Here is a 15,565-nt window from a genome sequence, read left to right on the forward strand (position 1 = left end):
AGTTGTTTGGCTTATTTGGGAGGTACATTGGATATTAGAGTAGAGTGGATGACTCTCGAGAGGTTCCTAATGAGTTCATGATTCATATGTGTTAATTGAGGACTTCCCCAAATTTGTGTATTGCTAAAATCTAAGATTTGCATTTGGTTGGTATCGAGACTTACGGTATTTCTGTATCATTAGTGATTCTAAATTTCAGTATCATAGAGGTTAAAGAAACAACTTCATGTTTGTGTAAGGTCTCTTCAGAGCGGGCATTTTGGTTGCGATACTATCGGGTGATTGAGAGGGAATGCAGTGGCTTATGGGCTTTAGGACGATGTGGTTTCATGCTAAGATCTCTTGTGATGAGCTTTGGATTAAGGATCGTGGTGTACTGGCAAAGAGAAGTGTTAACTTGAAGGCAATTCGGAAGGAACTCGAAGGAATAGTACAGGTTGGTAGTAGATTGGATCATCATAGTAGTAGAAATGATCGGTTCTTTTGGTTCTTTTTATGTGGTGAGTCTCTACCAGTGTTTTGTGGCAATACTCCTGGGTTTGTCAATCTGTGTAATTTGGTTGAGTTAGTGAGATTCAGTTCTGATCACATTGGTTATGTGCAAATGGGTTCCAAAAATTTCTCGATGGTATCGAACAAGGCTTGAGATGGATATTTTCTATAGGCATGGGAAGTTTGTTGCACTTTGTGATCTTTTCTTCAATGGGATCAAGTGGAAGGTTTCCGGCTGATCTAGTGTGTATTCTGTTTGTAACTCGGAGTTGATAATGGAATTCTCATGCTTTCATATGATGGCATGGTAGAGGCGGTGCGTCGTGTGAGATCAAGGTTTGCATGTACAAGTTTGTGGTTCAGCTTCGAAGGAAAGTCATGAGTTCTTGATAGTATGGATGGTTTCTGATGTTTAGAAGAAAGCTGGAACTATCTGGTATCACTTGAGAAGTGTATGCATTTCAGAAGGGGCATTGTTTTTTGACTTAAAGATGCTTCTTTGGTATTACAGTACTCGCTTGATTGATCGACTGCTGATGTTCAAATTTTTCTATGTGACACGGAAGAATTATAGAAGTATTTCTCGTGAGATGATTGTGTATGAGGGTTGTGTTAGTCATTTGAGTGGTGGAGATGAGATCGGATACGGTGATTCATATATTCTATGGATTTGGAGACTAGGAGGGTTTTCAGAGGCAGATTATTCGGATATATGTATTCTATACCGGATCGGATTTGTTGACTTAGCACTGCTATTGTTAAGAGATGTGTTATTCAGTTAGAGTTGAACTTGTTTGTGTTCGTGTGTTACTCTTCTGTGCTATGACGGGTTGTGAGACTGTTGACTATCTACACATATGATGTGTTTCTGCTTGGGCCTTGGGGCAAAATTTGAGCGAGTTGATTTATGGGTTGTTGAAATATTGATTGTGCCTTGGTTATAGTCTTTTACTATTGGTGGTATATTGTGCTATTCATTTCTCCATGGTTATGGTCATACACTTCGCGTGTTTATTGTTGATATGCATATGGTTGTTGATTGTGAGCATCATGTCTTGAAGTATTCTATATGGACCATATTTGGATGGGGTCACGTATCGCAATGGAGTTATGATGCGATATGATCCTTTATGTTAATTTCGTGTGTTTTTGTTCTCCTTTGTGTGATGAGTTCATAGTATTGCGCTCGGTGGTGATGTATGTATAGTTTGCCGGACGGTTCTCTCATTCAATTCTCTTTCCATAATTGGGCATATTCGAGTTGTTGCTTGTTTGGTGCATGGATTGCACGATATGGGGATATAGATGGCATTGGCATGCCATATCTGTCAAGTAGCTTATACTGGATGAGGTGAGGTTATTGGATCTGGATTGAGTGCTATCAGATCTTGTCACGACCCAAAATCACATGTATCGTGATGGCGCCTATCGCGATACTAGGCAAGCCGACAACTCACAAATAACAGGAATCTTTAATTTAAAACATACTGAAATAGGCTTAAGTAAATAAAATCTCATAATAACTAAAAGAAAAATCGCAACTCAATACAGAATTCCCCAAAATATGGGTGTCACTGAGTACATGTGCATCTATATAATAACATGATCTGACTGCGAAAATACTGTCTAGGAAGGTAGAGCAGTATAAATGAAACTAAAAGAAAAAGGAGGAGGGTCAAGGTCTGCCGACGCCAAGGCGGCTACCTCAATAGTCTTCGAACTGAGTAAGTTCCAACACTAACAACCTCTATGCCTGGAAGTACCTGGATCTGTACACGAATTGTAGGGTATAGTATGAGTACAACCAACCCAATGTACTCAATAAGTATCGTAAAAAAATATTGCAAGGTAAGAGAAGCATAAATTATTAATGATACTAGCTATCACCTGTGTAGTTCCGTCTTTTAAACCGGCACATAACAATATTGAAAACTAACTCATCAAATTTTGTGAGAAAACGTCTGTGTGTGCATATGTACAGTTTCTCAAATACTCTACTCAGAAAATATCATGGCATATAGAGGTGATAAGTAGTTAAATCATACAATTGATCAAGGAAATGCAAAATCCACACAAAGCTGGTCGAATTCTCTCAATTTTCCATATCCGTTCCAAACCACTCATCAGTATTCTCAATAATCGCGTATACACCATGAAGAGAGAAACATGAGAGGATGACCCTAGGTGGATGGATCTGTATCCACACGCTGCATGGACAACTCATGTGTTGCACGAACAACTCACATGCTAATAATAGAACCCGCACGGATAACGCACGTGGTGTACGGACAACTCATATGTCAATAAAATCAATATATAAATCCGCACGGACAACTCACATATTGCACGAAAAACTCACGTGCCAATAACACAATCCGCCCAGTATGGTCACACGCCTCCTGCCCAAACATATCATATATGAGTAATTAAACAAGTATACATGTATGTGATGAATGAATAACAATTCTCATATTCCTATACTGGTATAAATGACATGCTAACGTGTAGGCATGTGCAAAGTGTGCTATCATAACTCAAATCAGAAATTTCATCACTGAAAAGCATTTATCAAGTTCGTTCAGGGATTAAACCTCTATGTAGCCTCAGCATGGCTCAAATGGATCACACAAACTATTACAAATATGAGAAATATCATAACTTTAAGCTTATCAGTCAATTATAGGCTTATAAGAGACCGAGCACAACCCTAACATGAATAAATGACTCTGGTGCCCGCACATAGGTTCATCCCCACGCATGTGCGCACCCAATAGCACGTAGCTATCACAACAATTTAGGCAACTAGTGCCTCAACCAAGTTTAAATAAGATACTTACCTCAAGCAAATCAAATCACTCCGCTAGTAAGCCCTTCCCACGCGTATCAACCTCCGAAAGGATCGAATCTAGCCAAAAATCATTTAATACTATCACCAAAAGCTATAGGAATTGATTCCAATTAATAAAGCTACGATCTTTAACTAAGGTCAAAAAGTCAACTCAAAATGTCAACCCAGGGCCCATGTCATGTGATGCGACAAAATTAACAAAATCCAAACACTCATTCAACCGCGAGTCCAGCCATACCAAAATTACTCAATTCTGATCACAACTCGACCTTCAAATCTTCAGATTTAAGCCTATGAAGTTTATACAATTTTTCTAACCCAAAACACTAATTAAATAATAAAATCAATTATATATTCATGTATATTAACCAAATACGAGTAAGAATCACTTACCCTAATCAATCCCTTGAAAATTCTTCCAAGAATCGCCTCAATCTGAGCTCCCAAAGTTCAATTATGAAAATTTACTCTAACCCTCATTTTTGAGAACTTTTATTCTGCCCAGGTGCTCTTCTTCGCGATCGCGGAAAATGCTTCGCGATTGCGAAGCACAAAATTCAAGCTGCCAAAATTAACCCTACGCGAATGCAGAAACATGAGTGCAAACACAATGCATAGGGACTCAACTCTATGCGATCGCAACCTCCTGACGCGTTCGCGATGAACAATCGCGTGGCTTCCTGCCACTCCGGCAAGTCACATAACAACAAACTAACACAGAATATGCAATAAATGGGGGAACGGGGCTATATTTAGAAGAATAAATATTTAGAAGAATAACCACTACTAGAAACACAGCATTTCCCATGGAAATTTCCCACGAAAAAATTTTTAGTGGCAATTCCCACCGAAATTCAATGGGAAAATTAAAATTTCTTTTCCTAGAAAAAACAATAACATTTAAAAATGCGCCTAATTTAGTTCCCTCTGATTCTGTGGAAAAAGTCATTAAAAAAATAATTATATAAAACTGAAAATATTTTCCAGTGAAGACATTGGAAACTTAACAATAAATAAAAAATATTTTTACATATTCCCATAGACTTAGTGTGAACGAATATTTTTTAATTTTTAAATTTTTCTTATAATTATGAAAAAGATTTTCTACAGAGATTTCTCATGATAGTAGTGGGAAAGTTTTATTATTATTCACATAACCTTTAAGTTTTCCCTCATTTTATTCACATCGTATTTTCCCCCTATGCATCTCCCACTCCACAGATGCTTCTCACTTCACTCCATTCCGAGGTAATTCGACCTCTCCCCCCCTCTCTCTCTCTTTCTCTCACTCACTCACTCACTCTCTCCTTTTTTATTTTTTATTTCCCCCAAAGTACTTCGATACTTAGGGATTTTATACTGTTTCAAACCCTATATTTAAAAAATTTAATGTTATTCTCTTGTGCATATAAAAACTTAGGGGTTCTTTTCCAGGTGTGATGGGGTAGGGGTTGTTTTTGGTTTTTGTAATTTTTGGAGTATAAGCTGACTGGATGTGATATTTTCACAGGGTATGGTTGTAAATTAAAGAACATCTTGTGTGGTGCTTATAATCAGTAAGTTTCATTAATCTATTCAGCATTGCTTATACGAGTATAAATTTTGTTTTCCATGTATTTGTTTATGTAAACTCAGGAATTGTTGAAGATTTTTTGGTAAACAAGAAACTAATATTATTACTGCTAAAGTTTACTGCAGTAGATAGTTTGATTTGTCTAGGACACATAGTACCTAGTCAATCATTTCATAAGATGATAAAGAAAAAAAGGGGTACATCATACAAGATTAAGCTTTCAAAAACTTCCAATTTACTTCCATGTTTTGCTAGTCATCCGCTACCTTTTGCCTTCCGTTAGTATATGCTTTAAATCCGAACTTCCTGCCTCAGGCATTAACCACCTGCAATTCATTTTAATTCTTGGTTTTGGGATTAGTATATTTTGGGATTAGTTTATTCTTGTTTGTTTGGTCTATTTTCAAGATCTAATTTTTTTATATGGGTATTTGGAATTGTATCGTGAATTAATGGTGTGAATGACCCTAAGTCCATTTGCAGCATCGGACGTTCTACCAAGAAGGGCAATCGTAAGTGTGGCTACATCGGCAAGAAAGGTAATAAAAACTTTGTACAGTTTTAGTGTAATACTTTTACCTATCAATGCGCATATGTATATCAAGTGATTGTTCCTAAATTTTGACTAATCCTTTTACCCCTGTATATGATCGTGTGTTCATTTTTGTGCTGTTTGGTAGTATTGGAATGAGATCGGCCTGAATAGAGCAGAAGGAATATAAAGTTGAACCCAGCTTGATTTTTGAACGAAATGCACTTTAGTGGAGTAGAACTGCACACAATATTCTCCCTCCACATACTAGCTTAAAGTGTATTCATTTCAACTTAAATAAGTCCTGTTCTTTTACATGGAATTAGTCTTCTCTTTCTTGAAAAGTTATTTTCATGTGCTTTTAGTGTCATATGTAATTGAAATATGAAGCATTCTTGTTTAGGTTCATTGAACATAATTATTCATAACTTGAAGCTTCTCAGTTGTTTTTCGTGGAATTTGTTTCTTAGGATGTCAGATTCAAAGAGAAGGTTCCATAATTATAAAGAAGTTTCCCATCTCGCAACATAAACTGTAAATTCTAGGACACAGATTTAAATTAGTTAGCAGTAGATTTACTATACCTATATAGGCTAATACCTTAAGAAAAAAAGTGTAAGCTGCCAAACATGATGAGATGGATGATTTTTAAAGGTTGTCAATGTCATTATATTGAGTTTTGGTTGGGATTTTAGTACTAATAGATGTTTGTGTAATTGGATTCTGCTCAAAGTAACCATGATAGGAATATAGTAAAATACCTTTCAAATTGTAAGAAAAAATTGGCATGACAACGATCATTATATTTTGACGTTAAGAAAAGTTCAATACTATATAGGAAACACTCAAAAAAGAAAATCACTTTTCTGATCCAAGTACTTAACTTTTTAGACAGCCTAATTTCCCATTGTCAAGTTTATTGCGTTAACATCACCGTGATTTCTGGGCATATCATTCTACTGCATCTCTTTGAATATCGTGTGCATATTTATTTGGCCTAAATATCAAAATCTACAAAATATAATATAGGATTATTAGATAAGCTTTTATTTGATAAGAGTGGCAAAGGGAAAGGCTTTATATAAAGATGCTGGGAAGAGGATCTGTTGAAATCTGGAGAGACAATTAATGTTTCAAGAAAAGCCTACTATTGGTGTTTTTGACAGTATGCTGCTGCATAGTTACCAAAATTTTGGAGAACAGATGGTTCAATTGTTACAGCTAGCAATTTTCCTTTTAGTTCCTTTTAGTTTATCTATATTTCATTTCATTACATTCTATTTTTAACTTTCTTCTTCTATACCAGTTTGAGAAATAAAGATACTTTAAAGTGATTAAGTCCAGCTAGGCTGCTAAGCTTTTTATCTTTCTGTGTGTTTCACTTTAAAGTTTGAGAAATAAAGGTATTTACTAATATAAATTTTCTTTAATAAAATTTACTTTTATAAAAATTATAATTTTTTTACAGGATAATTTCAAACGAAGCTTGGAGGAGTTCATTCAAAATCAGACGATTGATGATCAAGGTAGGCCAATCCAACCATCCCAAGAGGAGATCATGGACATGTGGATTAAGGCAGTCGATGGCGTGCATAAGGGGAGAGTCTACGGCCTTGGATCAGAGTTTAGTCTCGGATGTCGTACTTCTGGATTGTCTGTTTCTTATTCTTTCCCAGATTGCTCGGTTGATCTGGATGAGTTTGAGCAATTGAATAGGAAGGTAGAGAAGATTACGGAGTTGTATCTTCAATAAAGGGCTGCAAGGGAAGAAGAGGCAAAGCGAAAGGAGGAAGAAGATAGGCGAATATAGGAAGAAAAAACGTGAAGAGGTTAATTATACTCATACTACACTTGTACACCTTGCGTGCAGATCTTGGAGCTGATATTGTGGTGTATGGAGAGAGCTGGAATTGAAGATGTACTTGTTTGCCGGATATGGTTGCCACTTGTCCTTGGTAGCTTTAGATTTGCAAAACTTATTTATGTATATTTTGAACATATGATGTACTTATTACGTTTCAGCTTTGTAAATTCTAAATCTTAGAAGATCATGATTTGTACTACCAATCCTCGGGATTTTATATAGAAGTTCAATTATTTTACTCATTGACTCTTATTATTCTCATTTGAGTTGTGTTGAATGTTACTCGGCTTACCTAGCGGGTCGGGTTAGGTGCCATCACGACTAGATAAATTTTAGATTGTGACACTAATCTATACTAGGGATATAGAACTACAACAATAAAACTAAGAAGCTAGCATGATACTAGTATAATAATGTACGAAAGTCTAGAGAATCCCTCATCCCACACTTAAAGCATAGGTTCTCAATTCATATCAAAACAAACAAAACAAGCAAAGGTGGTAAATAAACTCCCTGATCACTCCTCATCATCGTCATCCTCAACAAAAATGCTCTATCAACAACCTTCCAGTCATCATCATCATCTCTCAGCTCATCATCAGCATCCTCGGGGGCTTCCTCATCCTCTGGTTGCACTACTTTAGGCTTTGAATGCTCTGGAGTGTTAATATCCTTATCATCACGTACCCGCTGGCCTCACCAATCCCTACCAAGTACTAAGCATGAGCATTTAGGCGCTCATTCAATTGTGCACACTCCTCAGAAGTGGCTGGTCTCCCACCAATCTGTAGTTGAAAATCAGGCATCCCATAAATATGGGCCATAAAGCTATCATCTCAAGCCTGACCCTCAGCACTAGTCAAAACGGACCCATTATCATTCTCCTTTGCACGAGTGCTAGTAATGTCCATGTTATGGAATGCTGCGAGAATGACTATATCAAACTCCGGCTCCTCTTCGACCTCCTCCTTCCTCAAGCGATGCGTCAGCACATTGTTAAAGAACAACCTATCTACCCTTTTACTTCTCCTACTTGCGCTATATGGTGGCGTATCGACTGACCAACATTCACCCTCTATCTAGTCATCAGTAAATAAATCAAGCAAACTCTACCTCTCCCAACGTGTGTGTCATAGTCACAAGGAAGCAACCTAGTGTTGATCAACTCCAGCTAAACTTTAGCTGCCAATTTTAAAGTCTTCCTTGAGAATTTGATGTGGTTGTGAGTCCTATTATCCCAAACCCAAGTAGCGGTGAATTGATACCATACAAAGTGTGTCAAATATCCCTATACAACGATCGGGTGATGAACTTGGCCAATAGAACATACGGGACATGAGGTGTCCCAAGTGGTTACAGAGGGGCAGTAGCAGATATATCAATCAGTCTCCTATGAATAGGCACTAGTTGCTCCTCTAGATCCCATCCAGCATAGAATTCTCTGATCAAACTGACATTAGCATCCCCTAGATTTTTAAACACAAATCTCAAGCCCGTGTCATTAATAGATTGTCAGATCTCAGAGTGCTTGGATTTCAATTTGTGCTCCTCCACTCTATTTCGTGTTGTGAAGTCGCTATTCTTCAACTGCTTGCCTCCTTTATTTTGGATATTAGACGTAGCCTCGCTTCTATTTCTTTTCTTTGGTGGCGGGGTGGAAGATGATGGCTTTCCTTTAGATGGGGCCTTAGCCTTTGCCTTGGCCTTGGCCTGAGGTTTTGCACGGGGATTTGGGCGCACCATTTGTAACTACAAACATCACCACAAGTCAACTTGTAGAACCATGAATCAAATCAAAAAGTGGTCATAATGACTCCACACTTAATAGTTTATCTCATTGTTTTTCAACTAAATCAAAGTTACTCAGACTTCACCTTGCAAAATTAAGCATGTTAGTATCCTCACGTCAACTAGTTCACATGTAATCACAATGTATGCACCACAGTTTAACAATATATCCTTGCTCCGGTGAACCACCCCAAATTTAAAATTTCATGTTGATTAAGCTTACATAATAATAATGTATCAATCCCCGAGACTCGGACTCTAATTGGGGAAAACTTTGCCTTTGAGTCATTTTATCGAACACTCTGTGCGCATTAGTTGTGTGTGAGCTCTCGTGTGGGTGAGGGATTGCCTCACCCTCCTAAATTGGCTTGAGAATAGAGTGTAAACACTTTTTCAATCACAACAATAAAAATCTTATGGGGATCATGGGATTGGGACAATTAATGGCATAAATCACTATTAGTAAATTTCCAAACTAGCAAGTTTACTTCAACTTTCAATATTCCCAGTAGAAGAGAGAGAACAAAATCATACCTTTGATGTTGAAGAGTGAGTGATCATGAATGTGTAGAGGTGTGTGTGATTGTGTACGGAATTTGAGTGATTGAATTAGTGTGCATGTGTGTGTGCGTGTTTGAGTGAAAAGAAGAGGATTTGAGCATGGTGGGGGAGGGGGGAATTTTTTTTGGGGGGGGGGAGGGGGGGGACAGAAGGGGGTGTGGGGGCTTTGAAGTGGGTTGGTACATGCTTTAAAAGGAAAAAGGGGAGATATATTTACCTAGCCTTACCAGCTAGGATGCAAGGCTCTCCATGCGGTAGGCCCTACGATGCGAGGGGTGAGGTGAGGGAGAAGGGCATGGGGCGAGGGGGGACGCGAGGTGGAGCTCGCACCTAGATCGGTGACACCAGGCTGGGGTCAAGGGGGAAGGGGTGCAACATGAGGTATGTAGCGAGCTTCTGCTCACGTCTGGCTTGGCCAAGCCATCTCTGAGGCCACTAGTCACTCTCCGAGGCGCGATCACGTAAATATTTCATCCCGTTTTTTACTCCTTTTTTTGTTTCTTAACTCCCGATTTGCTCTCAATCACATCCTTTCATCGTATCGTGTTTGTACCTATTCAAACAACCAAAATTCACATAAGATCAACTCATTAGTTTGCTCCAAAATCAAAAACAAAAATCAAACTAAGCTAAACTACTATATGAATTGGGTTGCCTCCTAACTAGCTCCTTAGTTAACGTTATGGTATGACAAATACAACATCACCATAGGTTATCTCCCATGAAGTGCCTGATTTAACGTCGCAGCACGACGCAAAGTGTTCCTTCAAGCATCCACCAAGTCTATCGAGGTTTTGTAACAATGAATGCTACCACCCCTATAATGTTTAACTCTTTGTCCATTGACCAAGAAGGTGCCACCATTTTTGGGATCCTGAAGTTCTACAGCACCATGCTTCATAGCCCACACTACTTCAAATAGACCCAACCATATAGACTTGAGCTATCTAGGGAAGAGCTTCAACTTTTAATTGAACAAGAGAACGGCTTGATCCGGCTCAAACTCATAATGAATAATGTGCTTGTCATACAATCACTTTGTCTTGTCTTTATACAACTTCGCATTCTCATATGCATTCAACCGAAACTCCTCAAGCTTACTGAGGTGTAACATTTGTTTCTTTCCAGTTAGATCCATAATAAAGTTGAGCTTCTTGATTGCCTAATGCACTTTGTGCTCAAGCTCAATGGGAAAGCGACAAGCCTTCTCATAAAACAACATATACAGTGAAGTACCAAATGGAGTCCTGTATGCAGTATGATATACCCATAGTGCGTCATCTAGCTTGGTAGCCCAATCCTTCCTTGCATTCACTATTTTCTCTAAACTTTGTTTCACTTCCCTACTCGAAACATAAACTTGGCCACTAGTTTGTGGACGATAGGCTGTCGCAACCTTGTATTTTACCCCATACTTAGATAAGAGGTTGCCCAACAATTCATTACAAAAGTGAGTACCTCTATCATTGATCAAAGCACTTGGAGTCCCAAATCTCGTGAAGATGTTCTTTTTCACAAAATTCAACACCACCTTAGCATTATTCGTAGGCAAAGCCATGACCTCTACACACTTGGACACATAATCAACCGCTACCAGAGTGTACCTGTGACCATTGGAATATGAAAGCATCCGCATGAAGTCTATTCCCCATACATCGAAGATCTCGACCTCAAGTATGCTTTTCAAATGCATCTCATGCCTTCTTGAAATTGCATATGTTCTTTGGCACCTATCACACCTTTTCACAAAAACATGTGCATCCTTGAATAGTGTAGGCCAATAGAATCCTGACTGCAATACTTTTGCAGCCATTTTGTCACCACCATGGTGCCCTACATATGGCTATGCATGACATTCATGCAAAATCGCTTCCATCTCATCCTCAAGAACACAGTGGTGCACCAACTGATCAGCATAATGCGTGAACAAAAATGGCTCATCCTATAGATAAAATCTAATATTATGAATGAACCTTCCCTTACCATCTGGTGACAACTTTGGAGGTGTTATCCCACTTACAATGAAGTTCACATAGTTAGCATACCATGGGACTACACCAGCAGTAATGGCTAGTAACAGCTCATCGGAGAAAATCTACTTCATTCCACCTTCTTCATTAACATGTGCACGAGTTTTCAAGTGCGACAAGTGATCAGGTACCTGATTTTTGGTCCCATTTTTTATCTCGGATTTCAACATCAAATTCCTGCAAAAGAAGAAACCAACAAATTAGTCTAGGCTTAGCATCCTTTTTCTCAAACAAGTACTTGATTGTGGCATGGTATGTGTGGACGATGATTTTTTTTCCCACAAAGTAGGCTCTAAATTTGTCAAATGACCATACTACCGCTAGAAACTCCTTCTCTGTAACTATGTAATTTATTTGTGTTGGATTCAGATTTTTGCTAGTGTAGTAAATTGAATGGAACATTTCCTCTTTTCTTTTTCTTTGGCCCGAAACGGGCCTAATTGACGTGTCACTAGCATAACGCATTACCTCAAAGGATGTGATAATGGTTTTAGTTACCAATCTCTTTTTCAGTTCCTCAAAGGCCCTCAAGAAAACATCATCAAACTTTAAAGAAGTGTCATTTTCAAGCAACCTGCACAAGGGAGCATAATCTTAGAGAAATATTTAATGAATCTACAGTAGAAACCTGCATGACCCAAAAAGCTTCTTAATCCTTTGACATAAATTGTAGGTGACAATTTGTTGATTGCCTCCACTTTTGCCTTGTTCATCTCCGAACCTTCTTTGGACACCTTGTGACCGAGCATAATCCCTTTTCGTACAATAAAATGGCACTTCTCCCATTTTAGTTCCAAGTTTGCCTCTTCACACCTGGCAAATACTTTACTCAAATTTGTTAAGCATTGATCAAAAGATGTCCCAAAGACCGAAAAGTCATCTATAACTACGTCAACAAAATTTTCTGTCATATCAGTGAAGATTACCATCATACACCTTTGAAAAGTCGAAGGTACATTGCACAACCCAAATGGTATTCTTTTAAAAGCATATGTGCCATAAGGACAAGTGAAGGTAGTCTTATCTTGGTCCTCCGATGCAATTACAATTTGATTATAGCCAGAATATTCATAAAAAAAAATAATAGTAATCATGTCTAGCTAGCCTATCCAGCATTTGGTTAATAAAGGAAAAGGGGGAAGTAATCTTTCTTAGTGTCATTTTTTAACTTTCTGTAATCTATGCATATTCTCCAACCTATGATAGTTCTATCTGGAATTAAATTATTATTCTCATTCACCACCACCATCATTCTACCCTTTTTAGGCACATATTTTGCGGGGCTCATCCACTTTATGACTTATTTTCTTACCACCTCTTTCATGACTGTATTCAAGCGGTAATGGTGTTCCACACTTAGTTTGTGCCCATCCTCCATGAAAATTTTGTGCATACAAAAAGGTAGGCTAATTTCACGTATGTCAGTCATGGTCCATTCAATCCCAGGCGTGTTCTCTCTAAGCACTCTGAGCAACTTCTCTTCCTGCAAATTAGACAAATCATAAGATACAACAACATGCAAAGTTTTATTAGCCCCCAAATAACATAGTGAAAGTGAGAGGGCTAGGTCTTAATCTCCAATTTGGGAGCTTCGTCGATAGACGACTTGGGTGGAGGCCCTGTAGGTCTCTCTAGAGGCTCAAAATTTATCATCCCATTTATATAAGCACATGCATCCAGATGATGCACTATCTCATTGAACTTATCATCCAAGTCAATATTGTCAAACAACATGAATGCTTTCTCTAGAGGGTCATCTAGACATACACTTATGTCACCACTTTCCTCATATTTTTCTACCACATATATCATGGAAAGGTCCTCATAATGGCTTGGAAGCTGAATTGTCTCATACACATTGAAAATTGCCTTATACATTGTCAACTTTGATGATCATCTTTCCTTCTCGAACTTTTATGAGTGCATCAGTGGTGTCTAAGAGAGGTCGTCCCAATAGGATAGGGACATGTTCCTCAGCTTCGTAGTCCAATATGATAAAATCTACAGGGAGAATAAATTGCTCAATTTACAACAACACATTTTCTATCACCCCCTCAGAATGGACAATGGACCTATCACCTAATTGCAATATGACTGTAGTGCATCTTGGAGATCCCAACCCCAACTGACTAAAGACTAATAAAGGCATCAAATTTATTCTTGCTCCCAAATCACATAATGCTCGTCCCACATATGCTTCACCAATTCGCATAGGAATAGTGAAGCTACCAGGATCTTTCGATTTTTAAGGCAACTGTCTTTGAATTCTTGAATTGCATTGTTCAGTAAGTGCTACAGTTTAAAACTCAGTCAACTTTTTTTTATTTGCCACAATGTCCTTGATGTATTTTGTATATTTTGGAATCTCACATAGAACATCAACCAAGGGTAAGTTCAATAGGACCAGGCTCAACATATTAAGAAATTTGTTGAACATTCGGTCATCATTATTTTTATTCAATCTTTATGCGAAGGAAGGCGGGGGCCTTGCAATTGGTGCCTTCTCATCTTCGATGTTTTCTTTATCACCTTCCACCACATGTTTAGGAATTAATTTACCTTCAGGGGGACTTTTCCTTTCTTCTTTTTCGATACTTTTTCCAAGTTTCTGCCATTCCTCAAAGTTACAATATTCACTTGAGGATTATTTTCCGTATCACTTGGAAAAGCCCCTATAGGTCGGGTATTTTGATTTGAAGCCAACTGCCCAACCTGCCTCTTTAAAGTTTGAAAATTAGCCATCACTTGTTAGTTATCATGTAACAACTCTCCTCAAAGTGACTCGTCGAGTTTGCATGTTGTTCAGCCTGAGGTGGTCTATATTATTGTTGAGGTGCTTGAGGCTTGTACTATTTCTGAGCACATTGGTTTCCACCTCAAGAGAAGTTCGGGTGGTTCCTCCAGTTAGGATTATAAGTGTTTCCATACTGGTATTTGGCCCTTATTTGCATTACCCAGCTGGCACACATATTAAATAGATTTTGGATTTACTGGGCATTGGTCACTCGTGTGACCATCTCCACAAATTTCAAAACATGTAGCCATTTATTAAACAAGATGCATCTTATGTGCTTGACACATTGCCATCTTAGTCGTCTGATTCGTCAGTTTAGCTATATTTGTTCAAATTGCTTGAAATCTCATCTAGCTCAAGTGTACCTGCTACTCTTTGTTTGATCATTCTCTTTGGTTCACCCTCACCTTTTCAGTTATAATCATTTGCGGTGAAGTTGTTTAAAAGAATCTAAATTTTACTATACGGTTTGCAACTTCCTCCACAAGCTGAGTCGAGATTCAATTTGGAGGCCTCGTCTAACCCATCAATAAAAGTATGACCCAACACCTCATCAGTTTGACAATGATGCGGGCAATCTCTGAGTAGCTTCTTGTATCATTCCCAAGCTTGACGAAGAGTCTCACCATTTCTTTGTTGAAACCCAAGAATTTGTCTTCTCAATGACTTAGTTTTCTTCGTGGGGAAGAACTTGATCAAGAATTTTGGTGCTAGATGATGCCACGTGCTAATTGAATTCATTGGCTCTTTCTACAACTATAATGACCCCCACCGATTATTTTAAGCATTTGTATTTCGTTCAACCGTTTGAAGTCTTGAGTAGTTTCGTATGATGTATTATGACTTGTGTGTATCGACGGTTTTGGTTTTTCGGTGATTCGGAATTTGATTGAGAAGAATAATTTCAACTAAGAAGCTTTAAGTTGGAAGAGTTGACCAAGTTTGACTTTTATGTATTTGACTCTGGGTCGAAGTTTTGATGGTTCTGTTAGGTTCGGATGGTGATTTTGGACTTGGGCGTATACCCAAATTTGTATTTGGATATTTCTAGAAGGTTTCAACATTAATTGGTGAAAGTTGGAA

At 38.1% G+C, this 15,565-nt stretch overlaps 2 protein-coding genes and 1 non-coding gene across 3 annotated transcripts; 2 read left to right on the top strand and 1 right to left on the bottom strand.

The window, feature by feature from the left end:
* Positions 1–319: 319 nt before the first annotated feature.
* LOC107783377 (uncharacterized) lies at positions 320–7,551 on the top strand. Its single transcript, XM_075221130.1, has 6 exons — positions 320–436; positions 909–994; positions 4,506–4,588; positions 4,851–4,896; positions 5,386–5,452; positions 6,914–7,551. The coding sequence occupies exons 1-6, from the start codon at positions 320–322 to the stop codon at positions 7,196–7,198; spliced, it is 684 nt and encodes a 227-aa protein (XP_075077231.1). The 3' UTR covers positions 7,199–7,551.
* A 226-nt stretch (positions 7,552–7,777) lies between these two features.
* Positions 7,778–12,617, bottom strand: LOC142163973 (uncharacterized). Its single transcript, XM_075221131.1, has 6 exons — positions 12,367–12,617; positions 12,157–12,262; positions 11,820–11,865; positions 11,642–11,728; positions 10,830–11,491; positions 7,778–7,999 (listed from the first exon to the last, which is right to left on the bottom strand). The coding sequence occupies exons 1-6, from the start codon at positions 12,615–12,617 to the stop codon at positions 7,778–7,780; spliced, it is 1,374 nt and encodes a 457-aa protein (XP_075077232.1).
* Positions 12,618–15,041: 2,424 nt separating this feature from the next.
* LOC142164426 (small nucleolar RNA R71) lies at positions 15,042–15,148 on the top strand. Its single transcript, XR_012695197.1, has one exon. It is a non-coding gene; the product is annotated as a small nucleolar RNA R71 (small nucleolar RNA).
* Positions 15,149–15,565: the final 417 nt, after the last annotated feature.

The sequence above is a fragment of the Nicotiana tabacum genome, chromosome 9 (genome assembly GCF_000715075.1).
Source record: "Nicotiana tabacum cultivar K326 chromosome 9, ASM71507v2, whole genome shotgun sequence".
NCBI lineage: Eukaryota > Viridiplantae > Streptophyta > Magnoliopsida > Solanales > Solanaceae > Nicotiana > Nicotiana tabacum.

Excerpts from the sequence above, each read along its gene's own strand:
- LOC107783377 (XM_075221130.1), top strand. The coding sequence starts at position 320 with ATGTGGTTTCATGCTAAGATCTCTTGTGATGAGCTTTGGATTAAGGAT. Across the intron at positions 995-4,505 it reads GACTTAAAGATGCTTCTTTG|TTTTCCCTCATTTTATTCAC; the intron begins GTATTACAGTAC and ends ATAACCTTTAAG. Across the intron at positions 4,897-5,385 it reads TTGTGTGGTGCTTATAATCA|TCCATTTGCAGCATCGGACG; the intron begins GTAAGTTTCATT and ends AATGACCCTAAG.
- LOC142163973 (XM_075221131.1), bottom strand. The coding sequence starts at position 12,617 with ATGGTAATCTTCACTGATATGACAGAAAATTTTGTTGACGTAGTTATA. Across the intron at positions 11,866-12,156 it reads CCATTATCACATCCTTTGAG|GAATTTGATGTTGAAATCCG; the intron begins GTAATGCGTTAT and ends CTTCTTTTGCAG. Across the intron at positions 8,000-10,829 it reads CCATTGAGCTTGAGCACAAA|CGGGTACGTGATGATAAGGA; the intron begins GTGCATTAGGCA and ends TGGTGAGGCCAG.